This window comes from Plenodomus lingam (genome assembly GCF_022343315.1).
Source record: "Plenodomus lingam strain CAN1 chromosome Unknown contig_13, whole genome shotgun sequence".
NCBI lineage: Eukaryota > Fungi > Ascomycota > Dothideomycetes > Pleosporales > Leptosphaeriaceae > Plenodomus > Plenodomus lingam.
Genome location: NW_027093931.1, coordinates 515,456 through 540,377, shown reverse-complemented (window position 1 = coordinate 540,377; position 24,922 = coordinate 515,456). Strand labels below are relative to the sequence as shown.

Genomic DNA, 24,922 nt, shown 5'->3' with positions numbered 1-24,922 from the left:
TACCGTTACCCAGATGATACCGCATTTCAACGTGTACTGTGGTACTTGCACATGTCAGAGTAGCTGCCGAGATGACGGCTTGGCTGGCGGGATGTTGTGGGTAGGGTAGGCATGGGTAGGATGGGTATGGGTAGGGTAGGGTGGGATAGGTAGTTTATAAGAAGATGAGGTGTGGTTGGATGGGCAGGATAAGATGGGAAGGGTAGGGTAGGGTAGGGTAGGGTAGGATAGGGTAGGATAGGTTAGGATAGGATAGATGGCTGGATGGATAGACTGCTAGACAGCCAGCTACTCTATGCCCGAGCATCTCAGCCGGAGGAGACATTACAGTACAGACAAAGCATGGCGGATTCAACCGACCACAACAGCAAGACCGAATCTAGGCCGCCAAACGCGCGCCCAGCCTCTCCAAAACGCGCGCAACAAGCCTTTCATTCCTGCCCTCGTGCCTCTTGCCCTCCCTCGCCCCAACCCTCTCAAGCTGCCTCGCCACCCCCTCCTCTTCCCCCCACCACCCCTCACTCCTCTCGACAAACCGCACAAACGCCTCGAGCACGACTTGCTTGCCCTCCCAACTCTTGCCGCTCAGGGCTTTGTCTAGAACGGGCCAGATGAGTTTGGCGGTGCTGGGTTCCATTGTCTGACTGCCGACTGCGTTTGTGATTTGCAAGATGAGGTCTGCGACTGACTTTGCGGCCGTGTGCTTGATGGCCCATTGTCTGCTTTCGAGGTGGGTGTCGACGAGGGCGAGGATCTCGGTGAGATAGAGGGATACGGTACGGGGTCCGGCGACGTGGTCGTCCCACGTCGCGGTGAAGAGGTTGCGCGTCTGCTCGTCGCCGTCGTGTTTGGTGAGGAAGACAAAGGGCAGCAAGTCTGCGGCAAAAGCGGTGAAGCGATCGGTGGCGTGGAGGGACAAGGCACGCATCATGTCTCCTGCCAGCACCCGATTTCTGTCGCTGTTTTCTTCAGAGTCAAAGTAGAGTTTGCGTACAAAGTCGATGGTGGCTAGGATCTGCTTGTCCGAAGCTAGGCGGGCGAGGTAGCCGGCGGCCGCGGCGTAGGAACTGGATACTGTTTCGTTGCGGTCGTGGATGTGCTTTTGTACGAGTTTCAAGAAGCCGTCGGCGTACGGTTTGAATAGGAACCTGTGCCGTGTTGCGAGCGTGACGAGGATTCGCGAACAGCCTACTTTTGACGGTAGGCCGACTGCACTCTTCATTGCGGCCTCGATGCGCGGAACTAGGGCCTTCATTGTGTCTGCGTCTGCTAGGTCGAGACAGCGTTCCAGTGACTCTGTTAGTGGGGACGATCGCACACTCTGAAGACGCATATCATCGATCTTTTGCTCCGTCAGATTGTATTTGCTGGCGTTCATGTGGATATAGTTGACAGCTTCCGGCTCCAGTGAGCTGAGCAGGCCTAGCAGACGCTCTACCAATTCGGGCACGTGTGGATTCAGCGTCTTTCCGTTGCTCTTCTTCACAATTTGAAGAAGTGTGTGCACCGAGAAGAGGCGCACGTCTTCAGCGGAAGATTCCAACCCAGATGTGGAGAATAGGAATGGAAGCACGCGTGTGAGCTGCGCTGTAGCTGATTTCATAGATCCATCTCCGGCTTCGAGTGAGCGAGTCAAGGTAGTAGTCAAGACACGAGCAAGCGCTGCAGCGGCGACACGCACGGTTTCTTTGATGTCATCCAATACCTTGAAGGTTTTGTCCCAGATATCTGTTAGGTACTTTTCGTACTGGCACACAATTAGTCAAGCATCCTGGATGATCGTATCAGCCGAGCTATGAATTGACTCACCTTGTCAATGCTACGACCCTGGATTAGGTCCGCAATCGCTGCGCAAGCCGCCTGACGAACACGCCATTCTTTGGTCAAGATACTGACGAGTAGATCATCCATGATCGCATCAAAATGTTTGTCAATTGTTGCTGAAGAATCCTTGACTAGCGCGTTCCAGATGTCGTTCATGGAGCGCTGTACATTAGTATTCGGATCGAACCTATCGATTTGGTTAATTGACGCATACTCGTAGTGTCATTCGCGTGAATAGATGCTTACCTATAACGATAGAGCTTAGGATACAGTTTTGGGTTCTGGGCTAGGTAGCCATCTACACTGGAATCCGAAAAGATGTTGCTTAGTCCGAAGCGACCGAAAGCAGCTCGGCTCGACCAGATAGAGTTGTTGGATGCCATTGACATGAAGCGATATACGAGACTCGAATCGCCAACTTCAGCTGCCAGACTAAGAATATCCTTGTAGGTCGTGATGGAACCGTCACCTGTAGGTAGTGCTCCAGGCTCAAAGAGTTGTGTGTCCTCGGACACAGTGCCCGACATTTTCGATTTGTTGTCAGAGAATGAACCTACCAAGTCTCGAACAAGGTCGTCCTTGAGTTGGCGATCACCTTTCTCGTAAACTAGCCCGAGTCCTCTCGAAGCAGCCTCCTGGACAATCTCATCGCGATCAGACAAGCAGTTCTTGAAAGCAATCTGACATTGTCCAAGAAGGCCCTGCATCTCGGATTTGTGGCCGCAATATTGCAGCAAGCACAATAGCCAAATGACCGAAGCCTTCTTGAGTGAGGGCTTGGTTTGCACGCATCCTTTGAGCGTCCTCTCCAATACGGCTTTGAATGTCTTTTCGCGTGTCGGACCGGAAGGCGTCTTCAGTTCTACATCCCAAGGTTCTTGCAGCTGATCTGGGTGTAGCATGTCGAGCTCTGCTACGAGGGCCTTTGACTCCCAGCCGATCGCAAAGCAACTCAGAGCTTCCCCGACGGAGAACTGGACTTCTGGCTGGCGAACTTCGTGAAGTTCATACAACTTCTCGCCTATGACCGCATACTCGGAGTCCATCTCAGCCTCAGAATCCGTCTCTTCGGTGATCATGGAAAGGCGACCCAGAGCCACTATTGCAGTTGTGGCACCTGTCCTTGCATGCTCGTATATTTGTTGTGCGACGTCTTCAAACTTTGCATATTTCGAGATCATCGATGGTGTGATGACATGGAATAGGCTGAGTTGATCTACACTCGCAAAAGCTGCTTCTCTCAACGTAGCGTCTCGAGACTCTTTCATGATATCTATGAGAGCTCCAAGCAGTCGATGTACAGGATGATCGTCAGTGATAGCGTCCGAGGCCGCTCTGGCCCTCCAAAATGCCCTGCTAAAGTAATATGCAAGTGCGAGAATGATACCACTAATCTGGTTGATATCACCACCCACAGCAGTCTTCCAAGTATCCAGCTTCTCAAAGAACGTAACTTGAGACTTTTCTAATGCTTCGGCATCGATTGTGTCGTGCGATGCCAATAGGCCATAGGCGTGGGCAGCTGCGAGCCGCCGACTAGGGTTATTCGACCAAACCGAAGGCTCCAGGGCGCGAATGTCACGAACGAGCTTTGCAAGAATCCAATGTTTTGGCGATAATAGAGATAGCAGCCTCACAAATGTAGTCCCAATATCTCCAACGTCGCTGACATGATCTCGTGTAAGTCTGTCAAAGCTAGCTCGTAACAGCATAGCTAGGGAATTGAAATGGGATGGTTGTGTGGCAAAAGAACGAAACGCTTGTCGTGCGCGTAACTCTGTGGTCATTTGTGTATCCAGTTTTCTTCCCCAATCCTCTGGGATCTCGTTGCTCAATCCTTTGTCGGCTAACGCCGTCTGCATGGCAACATTAGAACAGAAGGTGATAACAATCGGAAGCGTGCCGGGATACTGATCATGGAACCTTCGTGTTTGATGAAGGACATCAATTGGTTGATCAATATCCATTGGGTCTTCGTCTTCGGCTTCACCCTCTTGAACTATGATGAAGTTGACCAACTTGTTGAAGTCGGGGAACTTTAGTTCATTTCTCTCACGTTCACCTGGCGGCGTGTTCGACATTCTGAACCAGAACGGATCCAAGCCGCGACGGCCTTCCTCGACTATTTCATGTCTTTCGGAAGCACCTCCGCTGATGGCGAGAATGTCTATCCAGCGTGCCAGCACGTCATCATAGGGTAGGCAACGGTTTGCAAAGCGAGTAGCGACGTAGCGCGTGCTTCTTGTAAATCGATCGGAAGCGGGCATATTAGGCCTATCGAGCAAAGCATACCGCAGTAAAATCTTCCTGAATGGGTGCTTTACTGAAGGTTCAAACGGCTTTGTGAAAGCACCTAGTACCGACGAGAGAGCCTCTTCGATGCTGACGGCCACATCTTTGCCTGCGGAGTCTTCCCTCAGCGACCGGAACAGCCATTCCAGCAAGTCCAGCGATGGTTCTATGAGGATCTTCTCGGGCGCAGCTTTTGCCAAAAGGCCAATCGTTTCGTAGGCGTAGCCACGCAGTTCCATATCCTGATCACGATCCGGAACAGGCCATCCTTGATCTTGTACAAAGCCTCGTAGATTAGCGACCAGGCTTTCTGCGATTCTCGAGAGGTCTGTGACGGACCCACGTCGAGCGACGAAGTTGACCAAGGAGAAGATGGCGGATCGGAATTTAGTAGCTTCACGTCCCGCCGACTTGCTCGCCGTGCTTTGATCAACAGACAGTAAGCCTTGTTCGACTATCATCGCTATCTGAAGTGGATATTCTGTCGCCTTTACAGATCTAGCCAAAACGTTCAGGATCCTGATACGCAAAGGTGTTTTCACCGGCAACGATCCATCCTGTGATCCGAAGTAAAGGTCGAAAAGAGCTTCAACCATGTCTGGGTCCTCGAGATCTTTGGATAGTAGAACCCGCTTGAAAGTATCCTCACCAGCTTCAGAGATGCGAGAGTTGGTGTCAGCAGAGGCGAACAAGGCGGGGAAGAATTTCTCGTCATCGTTGAAAAGACCGCTGGCTACGAACCGTGTTACCAAGGCCTTGGTCTCTGTCAAGTTCAGTCCCGCATCAGAGCTTGGGTCCCATGCATCTGGTCGTCCTTGCTGTGTCAAGAACTTGTACTCCTCGGCAGACAGGCCAGGACATGAGGGTGAGACAGCGGTCTCGGGGCCACTTTGGCGCACAGGATTGAAAAGAAGGAGCTTGCCAAACCACTTGGACAAAAAGGCCCCATCCTCGTCGGAGAGTGCCAAAGTAGACCTGAGCTCATCATCGTCTTTACTTGCACGTAAAGGGAGCTTGAAGTGGACCAGGAGGCGCAGTATCAAATGGAACAGCTGGGAGGCGTGCTGTGCAGACTTTTGATAGTCATTGGCAATACCTTTGAGCAATATGGGAAGGATTTCGAGTCTTTCTGATACTGCAAGTCGAGAAATGCCTTGTTGAATGTAGAGGATATCAAAGTGTCGTATGAGGGCAACATGGCCATGTTCCTTGTATTGCTTGAGCAGAGGGCGGACTGGGAGCTTGATGTCTCTAGAGATGGTATCAGTATCTCGACAGGATGGCCGAAGCATGGGGGGGGGTGTTCCAAACGCATACTGTGATTTGATGCGGGTATTGACATGATGGCAAATGGAGATGACCTATGAAACGTCGCCATCAGCAACGGTCAGAGAAGGCAAGGAGATAGGAGACGGGTGCATGACGCGGGCACCAGGCAATCTTACCTTGTTTCTTACGGCTACACTGTCGGAGCCAAGTTTGAGGAGGAGTGGAGCCAGATAGGTGTTGAGCAACTCTTCGAGCTTCTTCTCTGTGCTGGCTAGGGCAATGCGCATTTCAACCTTGGCCACCAGGGCCAGCTCTTTGGCTTCTGGTGTTTGTTCCGAGGCCATGGTGGGGTGGTGGAACTGTGACTGTGACTGTGACTGTGATTGTGATTGTGATTGTGATTGTGACTGGGACAGTGGTAGTGGTAGTGACAGTGATAGTAACAGTGACCAGCGACGGGGAATGGGGAACGGGGGGGAGTTTGCAGGCTGCAAGGCAAATGCAGGGTACTGTCTACTGTCTAGGTAGGTGGACGGACTGGAAGTGGTCTACATAGGTAGCCGTGACGCACGTGATAGGGTGTGGGAAGACTATAGGGGATAGGTAGCTAGCTAGCTATCTGGGACCAGGCAGTAGCACGACACGCGGCCCAGGTGCGAGCTGACGATAAAATTCGACGGCGGGATGAATTGTTGGCCCAGCGGGGTTTGTAGTGTGGAGGGGAGTGGGGAAAGTGCTTGATTGCCTAGTAGGTGTGCATTGTGCGTGTCAACATTGATCGGGCAGCAGGCAGAGGAGAGGGATGATGGTGGTGGTGGTTGTCGTGGTTGTCGTAGTGGTGATGGTGATGGTGAGGCGACAGACAGACAGGGATGCTTACCGGGTAGAGTCGCGAGTTAGTTAGTTGCAGTCCATCCATCCTGTTCTGTCTGTGGCTGGCGAAGGAATAGGACTTCCGACCGATCATTTCAAGCGAGCACTCCCTCAGTCTCTCAGCTAAGCCGAAGCCAAGGTCATGACGCAAGTTTGCGCCTCCAGCTGTCACTTTGTCTGAGATGTGTATGGGTGTATGGGTGTGTGCGTGTGTGTCTCCAGCAGTCTGTCTCCAGCAGTGTGTGCGTGTGTATCTCGACTCTGCTGCCATGTGCCTCGGACAAAGCAGCAAGCAGATACCACTATGACTATACCTAGTAATCTACTCTGCTCTGCTCTACTCTACTCTACTCTACTCTACTCTACTCTACTCTACTCTGCTCTACTCTGCTCTACTCTACTCTACTCTGCTCTACTCTACTCTGCTCTACTCTACTCTACTCTACTCTAGTAGGAGCTATCATAGTATCATGCCAATCAGAAGTCTGATGAAACATGCCCACTTGCTTTCACCGCCACCCCGCCACGCACCTGGGCCACATGTCCACAGGTCAATGTATGTCATCACACATTGCTGCTGGTCGCTGCGAGTTCCCATGGTAGACATGGCGGTACCCAGCATGCACAGCAGTTGGTTAGTAGTCGTACGGTACCGTAGCTGGTAGGATGGTTTTATCATTTTTGGCCCATCTCTCCCCTGCCCCACCACGGCTCCGACTACCTACCTACCTTGCCTACCCTGCCTCTACTCTGCCGTCTACCAACCCTCTCTACCTCCCCATCTTCCCCATCTACCTAGTACCTACCTGCCTACCTACCTGCCTATACCTACCACTACTCTTCTATACTAACCTTTCTCTTCCAACTCTCAACAGAACACACACAAACCCACCCCCCACGTACGACGACGTGACGTGCAGCCCGCCACCCACTCTGCACCCGGCAAACAACCAACCCACCTGCGCATTGCAAACCCATCTCTTACACAGACACTGTGAGAGTGTGCGTCTGCCTTCGTCTGCCTGTCTGTCTGCCTGTCTCCCAGCGTGTCAGTGTGTCAGTGTGCCCGTCGACCCTGCTGCAGCACGCCTTTCCTCACCCTCCTCCCTCTCTCTCCAAAAACCGTAGACGATAGCCCTCCCCATCGACACCGCCACCACACCCCCGCCTGTCCGCTATCATGGACGACGCCAACGTCGCCGACTTTGTCAGCATTACCTCGTGCGACGCCGACAAGGCCGCCCAGTACTTGCGCCTTACCGACGGCAATCTCGAGCAGGCCATTCAATTGTTCTTTGACAGCCCCAATCTCGACTTCGGCCCCGCCCCCACAGCAACAACACCAGCATCTGGCCCAGCAGTTGGCTCGCACGCTGCCTCGTCGTCGACGGCACAAAATCCTATCCATGTCGACTCAGACGACGAAGACATGGCCGACTTCAACCCCGCCGCACACTCGGCCACCCCGCCAGCACGGGGCGCGCCCAGCACAGAAGACGACGAGGCCATGGCGCGACGGCTACAAGAGGAGATGTACGGCGGAGGAGGTCCTGCGGCTGCGGATCCAGATCAAGTGCGTGCTCCCATGCAGCGAACAACCGAGACGTTGGTGGGGCCAGACGCACACTGGGGCCCAGCAGACACCGACGACGACCAGGTCGATGCCATGGTCCAGGAACAGCTCGCCCGTCGCCGTGCCGGCCGCGCCGGCATCTTCAACCAGCGCACCACCCAAACCAATGTCTGGGATAACTCGGCCGATTCGAGTGCACGGCGTCGCGAGCTGGCGACGGCGACGGGGGGAGCCTCGGAGCAGTCCTCTAAGATGAGCATGCTAGCAGAGCTCTTCCGCCCGCCCTTTGAGCTCATGTACCAGGGTGCGTGGGACAAGGCGCGGGACATGGGCAAGGACGAGCAAAAATGGCTCCTGGTGAACATCCAGGATCCCGCCATTTTCGACTGCCAGCGCCTCAATCGCGACATCTGGAAGAATGAGGACATCAAGGCCACGGTCCGCGAAAACTTTCTCTTCATGCAGTACGCCAAGGACGATCCCCGGGGCCAACAGTACGTCAACTACTACTTCCACGCCCGCGAGAGCTCCGATGCCTATCCACACATCGCCATTGTCGACCCCAGGACCGGAGAGCAGGTCAAGGTCTGGTCAGGTCCGCCCATACCCGAGCCTGTCGAGTTCCATGCCCAGCTCCACGAATTCCTCGACCGGTACAGTTTGAATGTCAACGCGAAGAATCCAGTGGCCAAGCGGAAAGCCGAGTCCAAGAAGATTGACGTGGACCGCATGACAGAGGAGGAGATGATGGAATGGGCCCTACAGAACAGCATGGACAGTGGCACACAGGCAGGCCCCAAGCACGACGATCCCGATGCTCTCACAAAGTCATTCGACAACATCAAGGGCAAAGCCAAAGCCCAAGGCTCGACGCAAGATGCAGAGCCAGAAACTGGACCAGACGACGAATCCTCGAATCCAGCCTTTGCCCAAATCTCGTCACATGCACCACACACGGAGCCAACCATTACAGACCCAAAAATCACAACTCGCATCCAGTTCCGTGGTCCGTCTGGTCGTCCCATTGTCCGCCGCTTCCATCTCTCGGATCCCGTGCGCCGCATATACGAATGGATCAAATCAGATGTCCCCTGGGAAGGCAAGCAGGGTGCCGTCTTTGACTTGACTTTTACGGGCAAGAATCTGATTGAGCATCTTGATTCGACTATTGAACAGGCTGGCCTCAAGGGTGTCAGCATCATGGTCGAGTTTCTGGATTCCGAGTAGGCGGGACGGGGTCCATTGTCTCGTGAGCAACCATTCGGATTTTGAATTTTTTTTTCCGGGCTGGCTACGGGAGACGGGTGCACGGGCAAAGAGACCTGGGCATCTAATGAGAAGTCGTGGTCGTAGTGTACGCCTGGTTTTAGATGTTTCTTCTGTAGCCGCTCTGGCAAATACCCATGCATGATGATGCCCTTGTATATGCGGTTTTTTTTTCAATAATAGGACCAATGTTGATATTGGATAGCCGATTGACTAGAGACTACATGATGGTGTTGATTTTACCTTGTTGGCTATTCTACGTTTTATTCTTCGTCTTTTCTTTTTCCTTCTTCTTCTTCATCTTGCCTCTGCTCAATCCTCTTTCTAGCCTCGGCAGACACGTTCCTATCCCTTCCTGTACCAGTCTGAATAGCACTCTCACCCGCATCCATCGTACCCGCATCCATCGCACTGTCCCTACGCATCGCCTCGGCTTGGTTCAATCCTGCCTTGGCCATGGCAGACAGCCGCTTGCCCAAATTTGATTCATTAATGTTCACTGCCTGCTCTAGCAACGCTAGTCCTTTTTCTGGGTCTATGATTTCTTCTTCTTCATCTTCTTCTTCATCTCCTTCTTCATCTTCATCTTCTTCCCCTTCCTGCTGCCACTGCTTTGCACAAGACACTTCCAACATCCGTTTCTTACCCATGGACGCCAGGGCATCTGCAGCCAGATTATGGAAGTCCTGCGACACCGGGCGTTTGGTCGATTCTGGTGGGGTGGGAATGCAATCTGAAAAGGTGGAAGTACTAGCAAAGGCGTCGATCATTTCTTTGTGCATTGCTCCCAAGCTGTTTGCGGGCTGGATTGGGGGTGAGGATGTGTCCGGGGTAGGATCTTGGGGCTTCTGCCAGAGCTTGAGAGTTGGTGATTTCTTGACCATGTTGGGAATACCACACGGATTTGTGTCTTGCTGTTCGAGTCGTTGTTGTTGTCTGGGTTGCTGAGCATTTGGCGTCCCGTTCTCCTGCGCGATGAGTCTCTCCAAGCGGGCCCTGTCGGCCGCGAGATCTTCTGGTGTAGATTCTTTCAGATTTTTGAGACCGCTTGAGCTTGCTACCGAGGCTAAGTGTGTCTCCCTCATTCTCGGTGCATTCAAACTATTGTGACCACCAATAATCTCGCCGTCTTCCAGATAATACATCTGGTCTTCTGGCACGTCGAACCAAGACTCTATGGCTTCGTCGACATCCCAGTGGTTATCCTGCAGTAGACGTAAAGCAATCCTTGGGGGTTGCTCTATAGCCATGGCGACCATGACTCCCATTGTGACCTTCTCGTCTTCGCTTAGTACCCAAGGAGGTCGCATCTTGTCGGAGGAGGAGCCGGAGAAATCATCTTTCGTATCCTCTGGTAGCATCCTGATCTCGTGGATATCCTCTACCAACTCATCTCGTATACGATAAAAGTTCATCAACTCTTCTTTAGCAATATCTGAGGTCTCTCTTCCCATGGCTTCGTTGTCCCGAACTTGCTGGTTATAATCGATAATAAGGGAAATTGTATCGACAAGAGCCACTACCTTGTCTCTCAGCTCCTGATCCCCTACAATGTTTCCATGGGTGTCGCGCTTGGCAAGGTAAGCATAAAGGTCGTCAGGTTTCCCACCGCTTTCAATAATAGAGTGAAGCAGCGAGAGAATATTAATATCAAGCCCCGCAGACTCTGAACTGTCTGTTTCCACGTCACCTAAAGTTCTGTCCGGAATACTCTCATCATCGCGTCCCGCTTCTTCTAATCCTCCGGGCCTGGTCATGCCCCTATCGGCTGTTTCTGGGCTTTTTTGAATCTGGCGCGATGTGACCGATGAGACCCCCGGCTCACCGTCAGAATCAGCATCGTTTTCGTTTGCGTCCTCATGCATTTCCTCGTCACTCTCTGGGGCGAGCCCAAGGAGCTGTTTTGACTTGAGAGCTTCTTGAATCTCATCTTTCAGGTCTATCCATCTCGTCATATCAAACTTCAACTTGGCCCATTGTATCCTTGCTGTCTCATACAAATATCTCCACCGGACCTTTTCCGTTTGAGTGTTGTTCTTGTTCACTCTCAATTGCGAGTTTGACTGATACCCTAATAGGGTAACTCCCTTGAGCAGATTTTCCTGTGAAAACAAGACAACGGGTGTTATCAGGGCGGGACCGTCGTATGCTTGCATGCCAAAGGTACCAATGAGAAACTTTGTCATGTGACTTCCTCTGATGCAGTAGGCGAAGTTGATGTTGTCCTTGGTGAAGTGGGAAATGTACACAAGAGAGGCGTTCGCCGGCGTTATTTCGAACGAGGGTTCAGCGTAGGGAGAGTAGAGTCGTTCTTCCATGAGCTTCGTGACGAGACGGGATTTACGATCGTTGCAACTGTCATTGTTAGATAGAGCTTCACAAATAGCCCCCACCCCAACACGGTGAAACTGACTTGATGACCCAGATTTGACAGGACTCCTAGTCGGTCGCTTCCTCGTAGTCTCGTGGCGTCGTCGTCTCGGAAGGAAAAGCCTTCGACGTTATTGGGGCCATCAGTGTATGTGTGGAAAGCCCTCGCGCAAGTAAAAATGTTAAAGATTGTGGGACCAAATGTATTGTCAATAACAAGGTGACGGAGATGGTGCTGTGCAAATAGAATTGATGAGGAGGCGCGAACAATATGCAGTGCCCTAACTGCCACCACGCGTACCAGCCCAGACCGGGAAGGGACGATTTGACAACACGCCATGTAAGGCCGACTGTAATGCTGTTCAGATTGCAACCCTACGCGCTTCCATTTGTCTACGAAAAGAACTTGTAAATCGCGTACGGCGAACTTTGTCTGCGCCAAGAATGGTCGACGAGATGGATTCTCCTGGGCACATCCAACGACTAGCAGAGATATTAAATATCGCCACACTTGTCGCAGACGCTCTCAACTCTCGTTTTAGATCGCTTGCAGATCGTAATTAAGCTTTGCGAACGCTGCTAGACTAGAGGTACGAGCCACGATCCACAAGCTCATACGTATGTTATCGGTACGAGACGATGCTCACCTGTGACCAGTGACACACCTGAACAGTACCACTACTACTAACGAAGCCATCATCTCCCACTTGGACCGCAACACTGGCAATTTTCATCTTTTGCTACCTGTTTACTGGAAATGGCCGGGACCACACGCTGACTTTACCTCATGAATCAGACGCCCTGGCTGAAATTGGCCGATTGAGAACTAATACCAGTACCGTACCGGTAGAGGTAGAGGAATATTTTAAATCATTTCGCAATTTTAAAGCTAATAATATAAAAAAGCTGTAAAATTAACAATTTGAAATACTATTAAAATATATCATATTTTTCTTTGAAATCTCCACTAATACTTTGTATAGATATTATATAAGCCTTATCTTAGTAGCTTAAAAGTTTTTAGTTTCACGCTAGCTTTTAGTGCGACGCTAGGCAGAGCGCTGAATCAGTAAGATAAATCACCTACGCGGTCTGCCATATGTCACTCTTTCATTGTTGTCAAAAACCGATGTTGATTATGAAGAAGTACGAGCATTTACATGATGAGATGAGCTATGTGCAAAGCCACTGCGAAAAAGACTATGGGAGTGTGAACTTCGATGAAGAGCAAGGGAAAGCATTGATCTACGAGACGCGCGGCGATGAGGAGAAAAGGACTGTAGCGGCCAGTGTGCCTTCTCGGCAGCAAAATGTCCTTTACAGAATCACAATAGCCATCGTTTTACTGCTGACATTGCATCGTGTTATGTATGTCTGGTTAGCCGACTCATCATCTGAGCACGAATGCGGAAATGGGTTGACGATTGAGGAGCGCGCAACGAAGATATTGAAGCACACCCCACTCATTGGTAGATTCTCTTTCCCCCGATACGAATCGGGCTTTAGCTGACAATTAATAGACGGGCATAATGACCTAATGATATTCATCACGGGAAGTTTCCAAAACCACATATATAAAAAAGAATTCGCCGATAAGTTTGAACAAGGCGGACTTGCCCAGCATGTTGATATACCCCGTCTGGAAAAGGGACTCCAGGGCGGTGCTTTCTGGAGTGCCTTTTGGCCATGTCCGCTGGGCGATGGCACCAACTTCAGCGACGAAAGATATCACGACAGTAAGCTGGTTCTCTCCGAGGCGAGGCATACATGTAATTTTTACTAACGGACTCAGTCGTCAAATCTACACTTGGCCAACTTGATCTCTTCCATCGCCTAGGCCAATCCTATCCAAAGTACTTCACGCCTCCCAAGGATAGTGCAGCCGCAGAAGCCGCGTTCAAATCCGGCTCCTTCATTGCCCCAGCCGCCATTGAAGGTCTCCATCAAATCGGCAACTCAGTCTCCACACTACGTCTCTACCACCAGCTAGGCATCCGTTACGCAACACTGACTTGGAATTGTCACAACAAGTACGCCGATGCCGCCGTGGAAACAGGATCCGACTTCAGCGCTCACGTCGCAACACCATTGTGGCACGGTCTGAGCCCTGAAGGCCGGAATTTGATCAAAGAGATGAATCGCATGGGCATGCTCGTTGATCTTGCACACGTCAGTCATGATACCATGCGAGATGTCCTCGTCGGCAAGCCTGATGGCAGCGCGGGGAATTGGACAGGTAGCATTGCACCCCCGATTTTCAGCCACAGCTCCGCATACGCAATCTGTCCGCACCCTAGGAATGTTCCGGATGATGTCCTTCAGATGGTCAAGCAGCGTAATTCAGTGGTCATGGTAAACTTCAATCCCGAGTTCATCTCCTGCGTTCCCGGCAAGACGCCAGACGGCTTTCCGGAATTCGTACCAGCGAATAACACTTTGATGCAGGTCGTGAGGCATATTCGGCATATTGGGGACTTGATTGGGTATGATCATGTTGGAATCGGTTCAGACTATGATGGTATTGAAGCTACGCCTACGGGGTTGGAGGATGTGTCCAAATTTCCCGAGCTCATTGCTGAGCTACTGCGCCAGGGGATAAGCGATGAAGACGCAGCGCGGATTGCCGGTGGTAATCTGTTAAGGGTATGGAAAGAAGCGGATGAGGTATCAAAGGAGCTGCAGAAATATATGCTGCCTTTAGAGGATGATTTACAGCCTAAGTGGTAACGCCGTGCACGTCTGCGGGAGTGTAAGCGCATTAGCTATATCAATCATCTAGATGAAATCAAAGGATACAGAATGTCCTGATACCCTGACCTTGTCAATTTAATATTGACCCATACTCGCAGCGTGTCTACCTCATCTCCTTCCTATACTCCCTTGTCACTAGCCAACGCCTTCTCCAACTGTCTATCTGCGCTCAACTCCTTCTCCGCCCCCGCGATAATTCCCCTCAAACCCTCAGCACATTTCTCCAACTCCCTCCTCTCCGCCTCATCCAGCTGGATCGGCATGGCCTTGATAATACCCTTCCTTCCGACCACCGCTGGCATTGACAGACAGCATCCAAGCTCCGGCTGGTAAAATGACAATGGCCGTACACTCCGCGAGTCGAAGAGAATATACTTGCAAATACTAGCGGCAATGTTACCGATACCGTAAGAGGTGCAGCCTTTGGCGGCGATAATGGCACCTGCTGCACCGCGCGTATGGGCGGAGATATACTCTTTAAAGCCTGGGGTTAACTGGTCGGAGAGGGCGAGGGCGAGGGGTGTTGTGCCAATGGACGCGCTTGACCACGCGATCTGTCGTTTACTCAGTTAGACAATCTCACTTACACGTGTGCCATGTCTTCGGTTAAACAGCTCAACGCGGTTTGGGATCACGTACAAACTGGCTGTCTCCATGCTCCCCCAACACAAACGCATCAACACTATTTGGTGCAACCTCGGCCTTCTGCGCAAGGACACCTCTCAAGCGTGCAGAATCCAGACTGGTACCTGTACCTAGGACCTGGGATTCTGGCAAACCAGAGAGTTTGCGTGCGAAATAGGTTAGAATGTCCACCGGGTTGGCAACAAGGAGCAGAATGGTGTCTTGTGAAATGGGGGCCATTGATGAGAAAATTGATTCGAGAATATGCAGATTCCGTGACAGCAGAGAGAGACGTGATTCACCTTTTTCACCTTCGTCAACAGATGTCATGATGGATTGAGCCCGAGTGGAACTTACCAGTCTTCTGTTTTGCCCCAGCAGTGATCACCACGATATCCGCCTGCCCCGCCTCTCTGTGCGATCCAGCGCGCACCTTGACACCCGAATCTCCACGGTATGTCGCATCGTTCAGATCGCGGACCTGGGCTTCTAGCAGGTCTTTCTTGAGATCGACGAGGATGACCTCACTGCAGATGGGTTGGAGCACGAGAGTGTAGGCTAGAGTCGCGCCGACATCACCGCAGCCGAGAATTGCGATTGTGGTTTTGAGTCTTGGAGCTGTCATTGTGAGGATATAGGGTTGGCGGGGGTTAGGTGCCGAGATCCCGTGGTGTTGATGAGCTGCGTTGATGGTGCGGTTTACGTTTGCCTAAAGTTACGGGTAGGTACGGTACGGTACACGTAGGTAAGAGCAAGCTGCGATCAAGGGAAGAATAAGACAAAACACATCACTGAGTCAAGATGAGTTTTCACTTCATATATCTGTAGTCATCACCTTCCTACCTTACTTTGAAACTTTATGTGCATGCTGAGCTGTTGCACAGCATTGCCAAGTTCGAGGAAGCAGGTTAACTGGCCATAGGAAAAATGGGTCCGTCTATAGACTAACGCAGGTTAGGAGGGCCAAGCTAGATCTTAGCCCTACTAAGCAAGGCTAAGCGAGAACACAGCTAAGTAAGAACACGTTAGGAACGCGTTTCTAACGCGTTTTTATATTCTTAACCTTATTATCTACTACTATAGTTTTTAAGACCCTTTCCTCTAATATAAGTATTCCCTAAATATATTTTAAACGCGTTACTAATATATTCTAGCTAGCTTACTACTAGTATATTAGCTAGCGTAGCACCCCTTATAACCTCTAGCCCTTTAAATATAACTATAATAATAACCTTATTATTAATATTAGTAAGATCTTTTATTAGTTCCCTATAAGTACTAGTATTTATAGTATAAGAATATATTAATATTATATTAAAAACGCATTCTAATATATACTATAGGTATATCTAGGTACTAGAGGTACCCTCTATACCTATATTAAGAACTATAGCTATAATAATATCTCCCCCTATAAGAATCCTGCTAGGAATATTAACTATAATATTATTATTAGTATTATTAGTAAGTATAGTATAGAGTATATTTAGAACGTGTTACTAATATATTTTAGTATAGTACTAGGATATCTAGGAGGAGTATAAGTATAAAGAGGAGAACCTTTATAATTATAATAAGTAGCAGCGCTGCCTAACCTAGGCTATTAATACTAGTCTACCTGCTATCTACCCCTTCTACCTACCTAATAGAGATATAAGTAGAATATATTTTAGACGTGTTTAAAATATATTCTAACCTTAATCTATAGCTTAATATTATTAGAATATTATAGTTTTCTTATACCTCTAGCCACGTTATCCCCTATACTATCTACTACTACTACTATAGCTAAGCTATTTAAGGTAAGTGTCTACTAGATATATATTATAAACGCGTTACTAACGTATTATTAGAGTGCTAGTTTAATTATAATATTAATAGGTTTAGTAATATAATTAAAGGTAGGTAGCACTATAATAATATAAACTAGTAGGCTTTATAAAAAGCCTAGGTTATAGTTATAATATAAGCTATAGTTAACCTATTAATAATATATTTCTAATATATTTATAATATTTTTTTATTTAGTTATAGCAAAAAGTTTATAAACTTATTAAATATTTTAATATTATAAATATATTAGTTAATTAAGTATACTTTACTTTATATATAATAAATACTTTACTAATTTAATACTTAGTTATATATAAATAAAAGTTATATATTTATAAGTATTTTATATATTTTACTAAGTTAATATATTATAGTAAAAGAATATAAAAAAGTAGTAACTAAAGAATACTTAAACTTATAAGAATAGCTATAGATACTTATATATAAGAAAACTTAAAAGGCTTTTAAAACTAATAATAATATATACTTATTTATATACTAAGTATACTTTACTATAATATACTATAGTTAACTATAGTAAATATATTTTATAAAAAAAGTATAAATAATATTAATTATTTATATATTAAAGTAGTTTTTAAAATATTAATAACTATAAGTAAAACTAGATTTTTTATATAAAATATTACCTATTAGCACACCTTATATAAAAGGAATATACTATAATACGTTAGTAACACGTTAAGAGTATATTTTTACTTATCTACCTTTTAGGTTATTATTACTACACTATAGGTATAGTGTTTCTATACCCTTACTCTTTAGGTAATAATTATACTCCTTATTATTAACCTCTCCTTTATGCTTGCTAGCCTTGTATTAAGGAGCAGGTATAGTAACCTTTTAGATTTTAAGGAGTTTACTAAGAGGACGCGTTTATAACCTATTCTAAACGCGTTTAGCTAGCACTACCTAGCTTAATACCTCTACTACTATAGGTAAACTAGGTAAAGGAGGAGACTAAGGTAGATATAAGAGGGGAGATAATAACTAAGAGATATCTTGCTCTTTGCTAACACTATTACTAGAGGTTAGTTAATAGCTAGGGCTAGTAGAGGTAGAACGTGTTCTAGATATGTTCTAAATAGGCTCTAGACTTTCTAGTATAGAGGGAATAATTTCCTCTATACTAGGAAGCCTAGGAGAGCAAAGGGGTAGGCTAGCTAAGGTAGGTAGTAAATCTAGCCCTTACACTAGAGGTAGGGAAGTAGCTAGCAACTAAGTGTTAGAAACTAAATATATTAGTAATATATTAGTAATATATTCTTATAAAAATATCTCTAATAATAGCTATATTACCTACTCTAGTTTACTAGATAAAGTAAGGTAATAAATTCTTATTATAGTATAGAAGAAATTTAGGCTATCCTACTTACACTTTACTAAGGATCTACTAGTCTAGGTAGGAGTAGGCTAAAATTAATAGATATTTTAAATATAAAGGATAAGGTTACCCCTATTACTAAACTTTCTTTAGTAACACGTTAGAAACACGTTAAGAATATATTTAGGGCACACTTACACTATAGAATTCCCTACTACTATACCTTGCTTAATAAAAGAGCTCCTCTTAGTAGATAATTATAGTACTATTATCTTCTTCTTTAAAATTAGCTAATATATAAGGAAGATATAGTAGTAAAGCGTATTTATAATAGGTAGGCTATAAGTAATATATTAGTAATATATTATAAACACGTTATTCTTTATATATATCTAGTAGTAGTGTCTTAATCCCTATACTAAGCCTAGTATATAAAGATAAGAAGAAAGGATAGAGATAGTAGGGTATTATAGCTTAAAACTATAGTAGGCTATAAATAGTATAGCATATAAAAAATTTTTACTTTATATAGAATATATCTATAATACTTTCTAAACACGTTTACGCACTATAAGCTCTCTCTCTACCTCTTTAACTACTACTTCTTGCTATTATAGGTATAGAAGTGCCTCTTTCTACTTAAGTTCCTATTCTCTCCTCTTTAAGTTAAACTCTACCTACTCTTACTTCCTTTTAAACTCTTCTTATTCTTGTATTAGTCTACTAGGTAGATAAAGTAGGGGACTAGAGGGTATTAGTAGAGGGCTTAATAGGAGGGGTAGTAAACTAGAGTCTCTATATAAATGTGTTAGCAACGCGTTAATAACACGTTTATTTAAATTTTATATCTATATCTCCCCTTATAAGGGGGATAACCCTATATACGTTCTTATAGGACTAGGAAGTCTAGTAAGTAACTAGGTATAATATAGACTTAGAGTTAACCTCCTCTTTCTTAGTATCTTAACGTGTCTAGATAAATTAGATATAGTAAGGAATTCTTTATCCTTATTAGAAATCTCTTAGTCTATTACCTTATTTTTCTACTTTAAGAATATATTAGTAATATGTTTAAAATACGTTCTATATAGTCTTACTTAGCTCTTAGCCTATATTATTATTATACCTCTAGCTTATTAAGAGCGTATTATAATCTACGTGTTAGCTACTATACCTATCTCTTATTATATACTTATCTATATCTTACTTATCTATCTTAATTGCCCTTTATATAATATATTAGTAACGTATCTATAATATATTTAATATACTTATATCCTTACCCCCTATATTAAGGGTAGTTTTGTGCTAGTATAATAACCCTTTAATCTAGCCTATTTAGTAGTATTTAATATAGTTTCTAGTAAGTCCTATATAGCCTTAGGAAGATTACTATAACTCTAAATAAGCCTAGCTATAATAATTATATGCCTCTTATACTTTACCTAGTTCTTAATAGCTTTAAGTCTTTCTTTACCTTTTAATATATTAGTAACACGTTAAGAATATATTCTAGCTTAGCCCTACTTTTAATTAGATTATAGAGTTTATAGTACTTAGTTTAGGTCTCTATATTAAGTAGTAACTATAGCTACCCCTATAGTAAGTCTATTATATAAGGGGATAATAGGTAAGTGTAGTATATACTTCTTATAAAATAAACTTAATAGAAGCGCTAGTAGTTTATTAACTACTACTACTATATATAATATTAGGGATCTATAAGGCTAAGATAGCGCCTAAAGCCTGTAACACGTTAGGAACACATTACTAACACGTTTCTAAAGCTACTAACTAGCTATTTGCTTGCTATCTATATTAATAGTTACACTATAAAATCCTTCTATATAGAGATAGAACCACCTTATAGGCTAGCTACTATACTTAGCTATAAGAGAAAAGAAGTAGGTAAATATAATCTTATATATCTTTAACTTCTTAGAGTCTATAATAATTTAACTAAGGGTAATAACTAGAATATATTAGTAACGTGTTCTTAATATATTAATATAAGTATTACTCTTTCTATAATCCTATAAGAAGATAGTAAAGAGCACCTTACTCTATCTACCTATAAGCCTCTTAAAGGACATATCTATCTAAAATATTTTCTATTTTAGCAAGATCTTTGCCTGCTTATTAAAGAAGCATATAATAATAGTTCTAATAGGAGAGGAAGTAATATACTAGATATATACCTACTAGGGTATAAGAATATATTTAGAACGTGTTTGCAATATATTAACCTACTATAGTTAGTTCCTAATAGTTTAATTTCTACTGAAATATTACACCCTTAATATCCCTACTAAATAGAAAGTAAGCAAGCTTCTAACGTGTAATAAGCTAGGCTATTCTATCCTTATTTATAAAAGCCTTATTAAAGCCTACTATTAATATATAGCCCTTACTCTTTAAATATAAAAGAAGCTAGGTAGACTTAAGGAAATTAGCTAAATATATTAGTAACGTGTTACTAACATGTTTATCTAGCTACTTATAGTGTAAGGTTTATAGGGTAAGCTATAGATATAGAATATTAATATAGGCCTTAAGAGCTACTTATATTAGGATAAATAGAGGTAGAGGGGCATATAAATAAGTTCCTATAGTAATAAGGAGGAAATATAGGAGTTACTAAAGGTTATCTAGGATAATAATATAGTATTCTACTATACACTTATTATACCTCTATATCTTTCCCTACCTATATAGGTAATCTACACCTAAACCTATTACTAATATATTTATAATATATTCTAAAAGCACTTACTATATATTTTTATATTACTTATCTATAGACTAATTATATTACACATAGTAGATAATAATTATAGTAAGCTATATAAAAAGAGCTATTAGAGGTATTCTAAATTAATATTATCTATAACCTAGTATATATAGTAGCGTTTAGTATATAGACTTAAGTAGTATGCTTTGTATCTAATAAACCACTTGCGTTACCTAGCTAGCAGCTATAACTTATTAGTAACACGTTTAGAACACATTTAATAAGAATATATACCTAGTTCTATTATTATCCTATATATAGCTTGCACGTAGGCGTTATAGGCCTATAGAGACCCCTCTTATTAGACCTATATCTAAGAGTAATATATAGCCTAGATACTTTGTTATAATATATTATAAATGTGTTAAGAAGCTATTATACCTAGTTACTTTCTTCTTCCCTATACTTAAAGTTTCTTATAGTAATATACTCTAGATTTCCTATAAATCTATATACTCTTTTAGCGTAATTTTGTTATATATATATAAGTGTAGGTTATCTTAAAGATATTTATAGTGCTTTATTCCTATACACTTATATTTCTATCTACACCTATATATATTTAGGTAAGGACTAAATATTAGTTAGTTAGAGGAAATAGCTAACTTAGAATATTAGAACTATAATATATTTAGAACGCGTTAAGAATATATTTATAGTATCTTATATTAAGTGCCTACTTTAGTATAGCCTTCTTAGATATTAGTTCTCTAAATACAAGTTAAGCAAGGCGTATATAGTACGTATAGCCTTTCTCTAGGCTTATAGGATACTATAGAATAGTAGAGAGCTATATAATAGTCTTAGCCTTAAGGGTGTTACCCTTACTATTTCCCCTAGATAAATAGATATAATCCTATATTAACGTGTTATAAATATATTCTTAATATATTTGTTGCAGGAGGGATATCAACTAGATCACGGAGCATCTTGATCCCGATCAATCCCGATCAATCCTGGTCAATACCCCTGTATAACCCACTATCTAATCAACTGCCAGCTTACTACTAAGTGCCTAACAAAAAGCAGGAGCTCTAGTAAGGAAGGTTTACTAATTATTTACCTTCTAGTAAGGGTAGCTAAAGCTCTATATATATAAGTCTAATCGTAGTAGATATAATCTAATAATCTATCTCCTAAATTATTCCTAACCTTAGTAATCTAAATTTCTATAGTTATAAGCCTAGTTCGCGCTTTACCTTATTAAAGATCGTCCTATCTATTTAAGCGTATTGTTTAACTTAGACACTAAGCTAGCAAAAGCTTCACTCTTTTATTATACTATTTCTTAAGCAAAAGCTTACTTATTACTCTTCTACTATAAGCAACTAAATCCTAAAGGGGGATATCCTACTTACTAGATTAACTAACTAGCCTACCTAGTATATTTAATTTAGATACTATGCCCTAACTAAAGGGATCTAGGTAGAGGTAGACCCTAAGGCTCTAGATACTAAAAACCACTTTAAGAATAAACCTATTAAGCCTAACATGCTAACAGATATCGCGCTATCTAATATAATAAGTAAGCAGTACAAGCTCTAAATAGCTTAGTACTAAGCCTACTTATTAGATTAGGTATTAAAGTTATTAGCAATCTAGAACCTCTTTATATAGGTTAATAATATAGTAGATTAAGGGATCCTTACCCTAGCCTATATAGAGCTTGTTAATTAAGGAAGAGTAACCCTCTAAGCACTAATCTAAGTGCTCTATAATAACCTAGCGCTAACAGACTTAAGCGCTGCAACACTAGCAAGATCGCAGTACAAAGCTTATCTTGCTAAGGTAAAGATAAGTAGCTAAGATACTAATTACTAGTAGAAGGAGTAGATAATCCTATATACGCAAGCTAAGGTATACAATATTCCTAATATTAAAGGATAGCTTATAGTATAGGATTATCTTAAAGCTCTATCTACTAGGATCTTACTAGATTAGGGTTAAACTATATTTTAAAGAATTATTAAAAAGTTAGTAATAGGAGAGCTAACTTATAACCTCCTATAGGTTACTAAGATCTATTTATTACTACTCTAAGAGAATAATATAAGATTAAGCTCTAAGGGTCCTAGAGTGTTTGCAATAATAGGAGCTCTACCTTCTAATTAACTAAAGAAGGAGTCTTTATACCTATATAGTAGATCTTACCTATAGAAACCTCCTAAATACAAAAATATTATTAAAGCTTAGACTAATATAGGTAACAAGCTTACTACTACTTAATAATTAGAGATTAAGAAAAAGATTAATAGGAATCTAAAATTTAAAGAGTTAAGAAAAGCTCTAATTAAGTCCTATCCTATTAATCAAGATTATAGTAGTAAGGTAAGCATAATCACCTATCTAGGTAGTATCTAGGCGGCACTAATTAACCCTATGTTAATAGCGGAGGAAACAAACAGGATCTATTTAACTATAGACTTTAAAGCTTACGCTCTATTAAAGAGCACTATCTTTAATAATAGGGGTGTAGTGCACCTAGTTAATAATATAAGCTACCTAGAAGAAAGCTTGTTTAGATTAGTTAAATATAAGACAGTTAAAGCAGGAACTTAAGCTTTTCTAATCTTAGGTAGAGGGACAAGAGTAATCCCTAATACTCTTAATAGACTAAGAGGTCTAAAAATAGAAGATTTAGTGCTTACTAACATAGTGTTAGTAGAAGGTTTTTATATAAATATTATATTAGAAGCTTAATTGCTTAAAGTAGGAGTTTAGTTCCTTAGGCTAGATACTACCTTATAGTTTAGATTATTAGAAAAGAGCGTTGTATTAGCCAAGTTACTACGCAAGTTTAACTTAACTTTCCTAGAATATAAGCCCTCTACTCCTTATCTAATAATCTAAAGCATAGTGCCTAAATAACCCTAACAATCCTAGATAACTTACCTAAGACACAACAGTAAGGAGCTTTAGCACTAATAATTAGGCTATTTAGGACCTAAGGCGCTTAAAGCTCTAGTTAAGTTAGCAATAAATATTAGGATTAAAGGAACTCCTAGGAGCAAATATAAGCACTACGCTATTATATATTCCTAATAGGTTATATTAAGATAACTAAGGGAAAGATTACTACATCTATACTACTAGGTATTATAGGATCTATTTAACATGCTAACAGGTATAGCACACAAGCAATAGATCTTAGTATTAAAGTGCAACTACTTAGGAAAGCTTTATACCTATCTACTATAAGCTAAAAACCTTAATAAGATTATACAGGTGTTTAAAAATTTTAAGAGCTTAATACTTAACTAATATAAGCTTAGTATAGTTAAGATTATACAAGACAATAACGTTACAACGCTCCTTTAGTGTAGCAAATCTTAATTTTAGATCTAGGTAGCTAATAATAGTATTAAAATTAAGAGCTTACCTATATATACCTATAAACCTAATAGAGGAGTAGAAAGAGTAGGGCAGGAGATTATAACAAAATTAATTAAAATAAGGATTAGTGCTAACCTACTAACAAAGCTCTAGCCTAAAATTATTAAAGCAGCAACTTAGCTCTATAATATAAGCCTGTCCTATACTTATAATATAATATTACCTAATAAAGTACTAGATTATTAGTTTACTAGATACTTTAGGTAGTAGCAACTAGAGCAGATAAGGGAGGCAACTACTAATCTCTGCCCTAATTAGAGTAGAATATACGCCTATAGCTATTAAGCTTACCCCCTTAACTAAGATTAAGCAGCTAGGCGTTATAAGAGGGTTTTTAAGGTGAACCCTTAGGGTTATATTAGATATCTAGTAGGATATAGAGTATCTAATATATATAGGATATAGATCCCCTTACTTAATTAGATTATTATAACGCAGAATATTACCTTTAATAAGGATCTTTTCTATAAAAAGAAAGATCTAGAGTAGCTTTAATAGTTAGAGGCTTAAAAGATAGTTAATATTATTAGTAAAGATAAGATCTATAATATAGGAGAAGTATATAAAGAGCTTAATATCTTTAATTAGCTTTATATTGTAGCAGAGCAATATAAGGAGTCTAGTAAGTAAGGAGGACTAAACCTAGCGCAGGAGCTAGGGGGTAGGGTAGAGCTAGAGGAGGTAGATAATTAGGCTAGCTAGCCTAGTAATTCACAAC

At 43.1% G+C, this 24,922-nt stretch overlaps 5 protein-coding genes across 5 annotated transcripts; 2 read left to right on the top strand and 3 right to left on the bottom strand.

The window, feature by feature from the left end:
* Positions 1-379: 379 nt before the first annotated feature.
* Positions 380-6,636, bottom strand: IAQ61_001742 (uncharacterized protein; the record flags this gene model as incomplete). The annotated part of the gene is made up of 5 exons (XM_003833565.2): positions 5,562-6,636; positions 5,434-5,477; positions 2,071-5,367; positions 1,810-2,011; positions 380-1,747 (listed from the first exon to the last, which is right to left on the bottom strand). Exons 1-5 carry the CDS (start codon positions 5,727-5,729, stop codon positions 380-382), a joined length of 5,079 nt encoding a protein of 1,692 aa, XP_003833613.2. The 5' UTR covers positions 5,730-6,636.
* Positions 6,637-7,438: 802 nt separating this feature from the next.
* IAQ61_001741 (uncharacterized protein) lies at positions 7,439-9,058 on the top strand (the record flags this gene model as incomplete). The annotated part of the gene is made up of 1 exon (XM_003833564.1): positions 7,439-9,058. The coding sequence occupies one exon, from the start codon at positions 7,439-7,441 to the stop codon at positions 9,056-9,058; it is 1,620 nt and encodes a 539-aa protein (XP_003833612.1).
* A 302-nt stretch (positions 9,059-9,360) lies between these two features.
* On the bottom strand, positions 9,361-12,207 carry IAQ61_001740 (uncharacterized protein; the record flags this gene model as incomplete). The annotated part of the gene is made up of 3 exons (XM_003833563.2): positions 9,361-11,452; positions 11,497-11,933; positions 12,115-12,207. Coding segments are annotated over 3 exons (2,622 nt in total), but the record flags the coding sequence as incomplete, so codon positions are not given.
* A 398-nt stretch (positions 12,208-12,605) lies between these two features.
* On the top strand, positions 12,606-14,194 carry IAQ61_001739 (uncharacterized protein; the record flags this gene model as incomplete). The annotated part of the gene is made up of 3 exons (XM_003833562.1): positions 12,606-12,936; positions 12,988-13,203; positions 13,260-14,194. The coding sequence occupies 3 exons, from the start codon at positions 12,606-12,608 to the stop codon at positions 14,192-14,194; spliced, it is 1,482 nt and encodes a 493-aa protein (XP_003833610.1).
* Positions 14,195-14,337: 143 nt separating this feature from the next.
* IAQ61_001738 (uncharacterized protein) lies at positions 14,338-15,467 on the bottom strand (the record flags this gene model as incomplete). Its single annotated transcript, XM_003833561.1, has 3 exons — positions 14,338-14,772; positions 14,858-15,144; positions 15,200-15,467. 3 exons carry the CDS (start codon positions 15,465-15,467, stop codon positions 14,338-14,340), a joined length of 990 nt encoding a protein of 329 aa, XP_003833609.1.
* Positions 15,468-24,922: the final 9,455 nt, after the last annotated feature.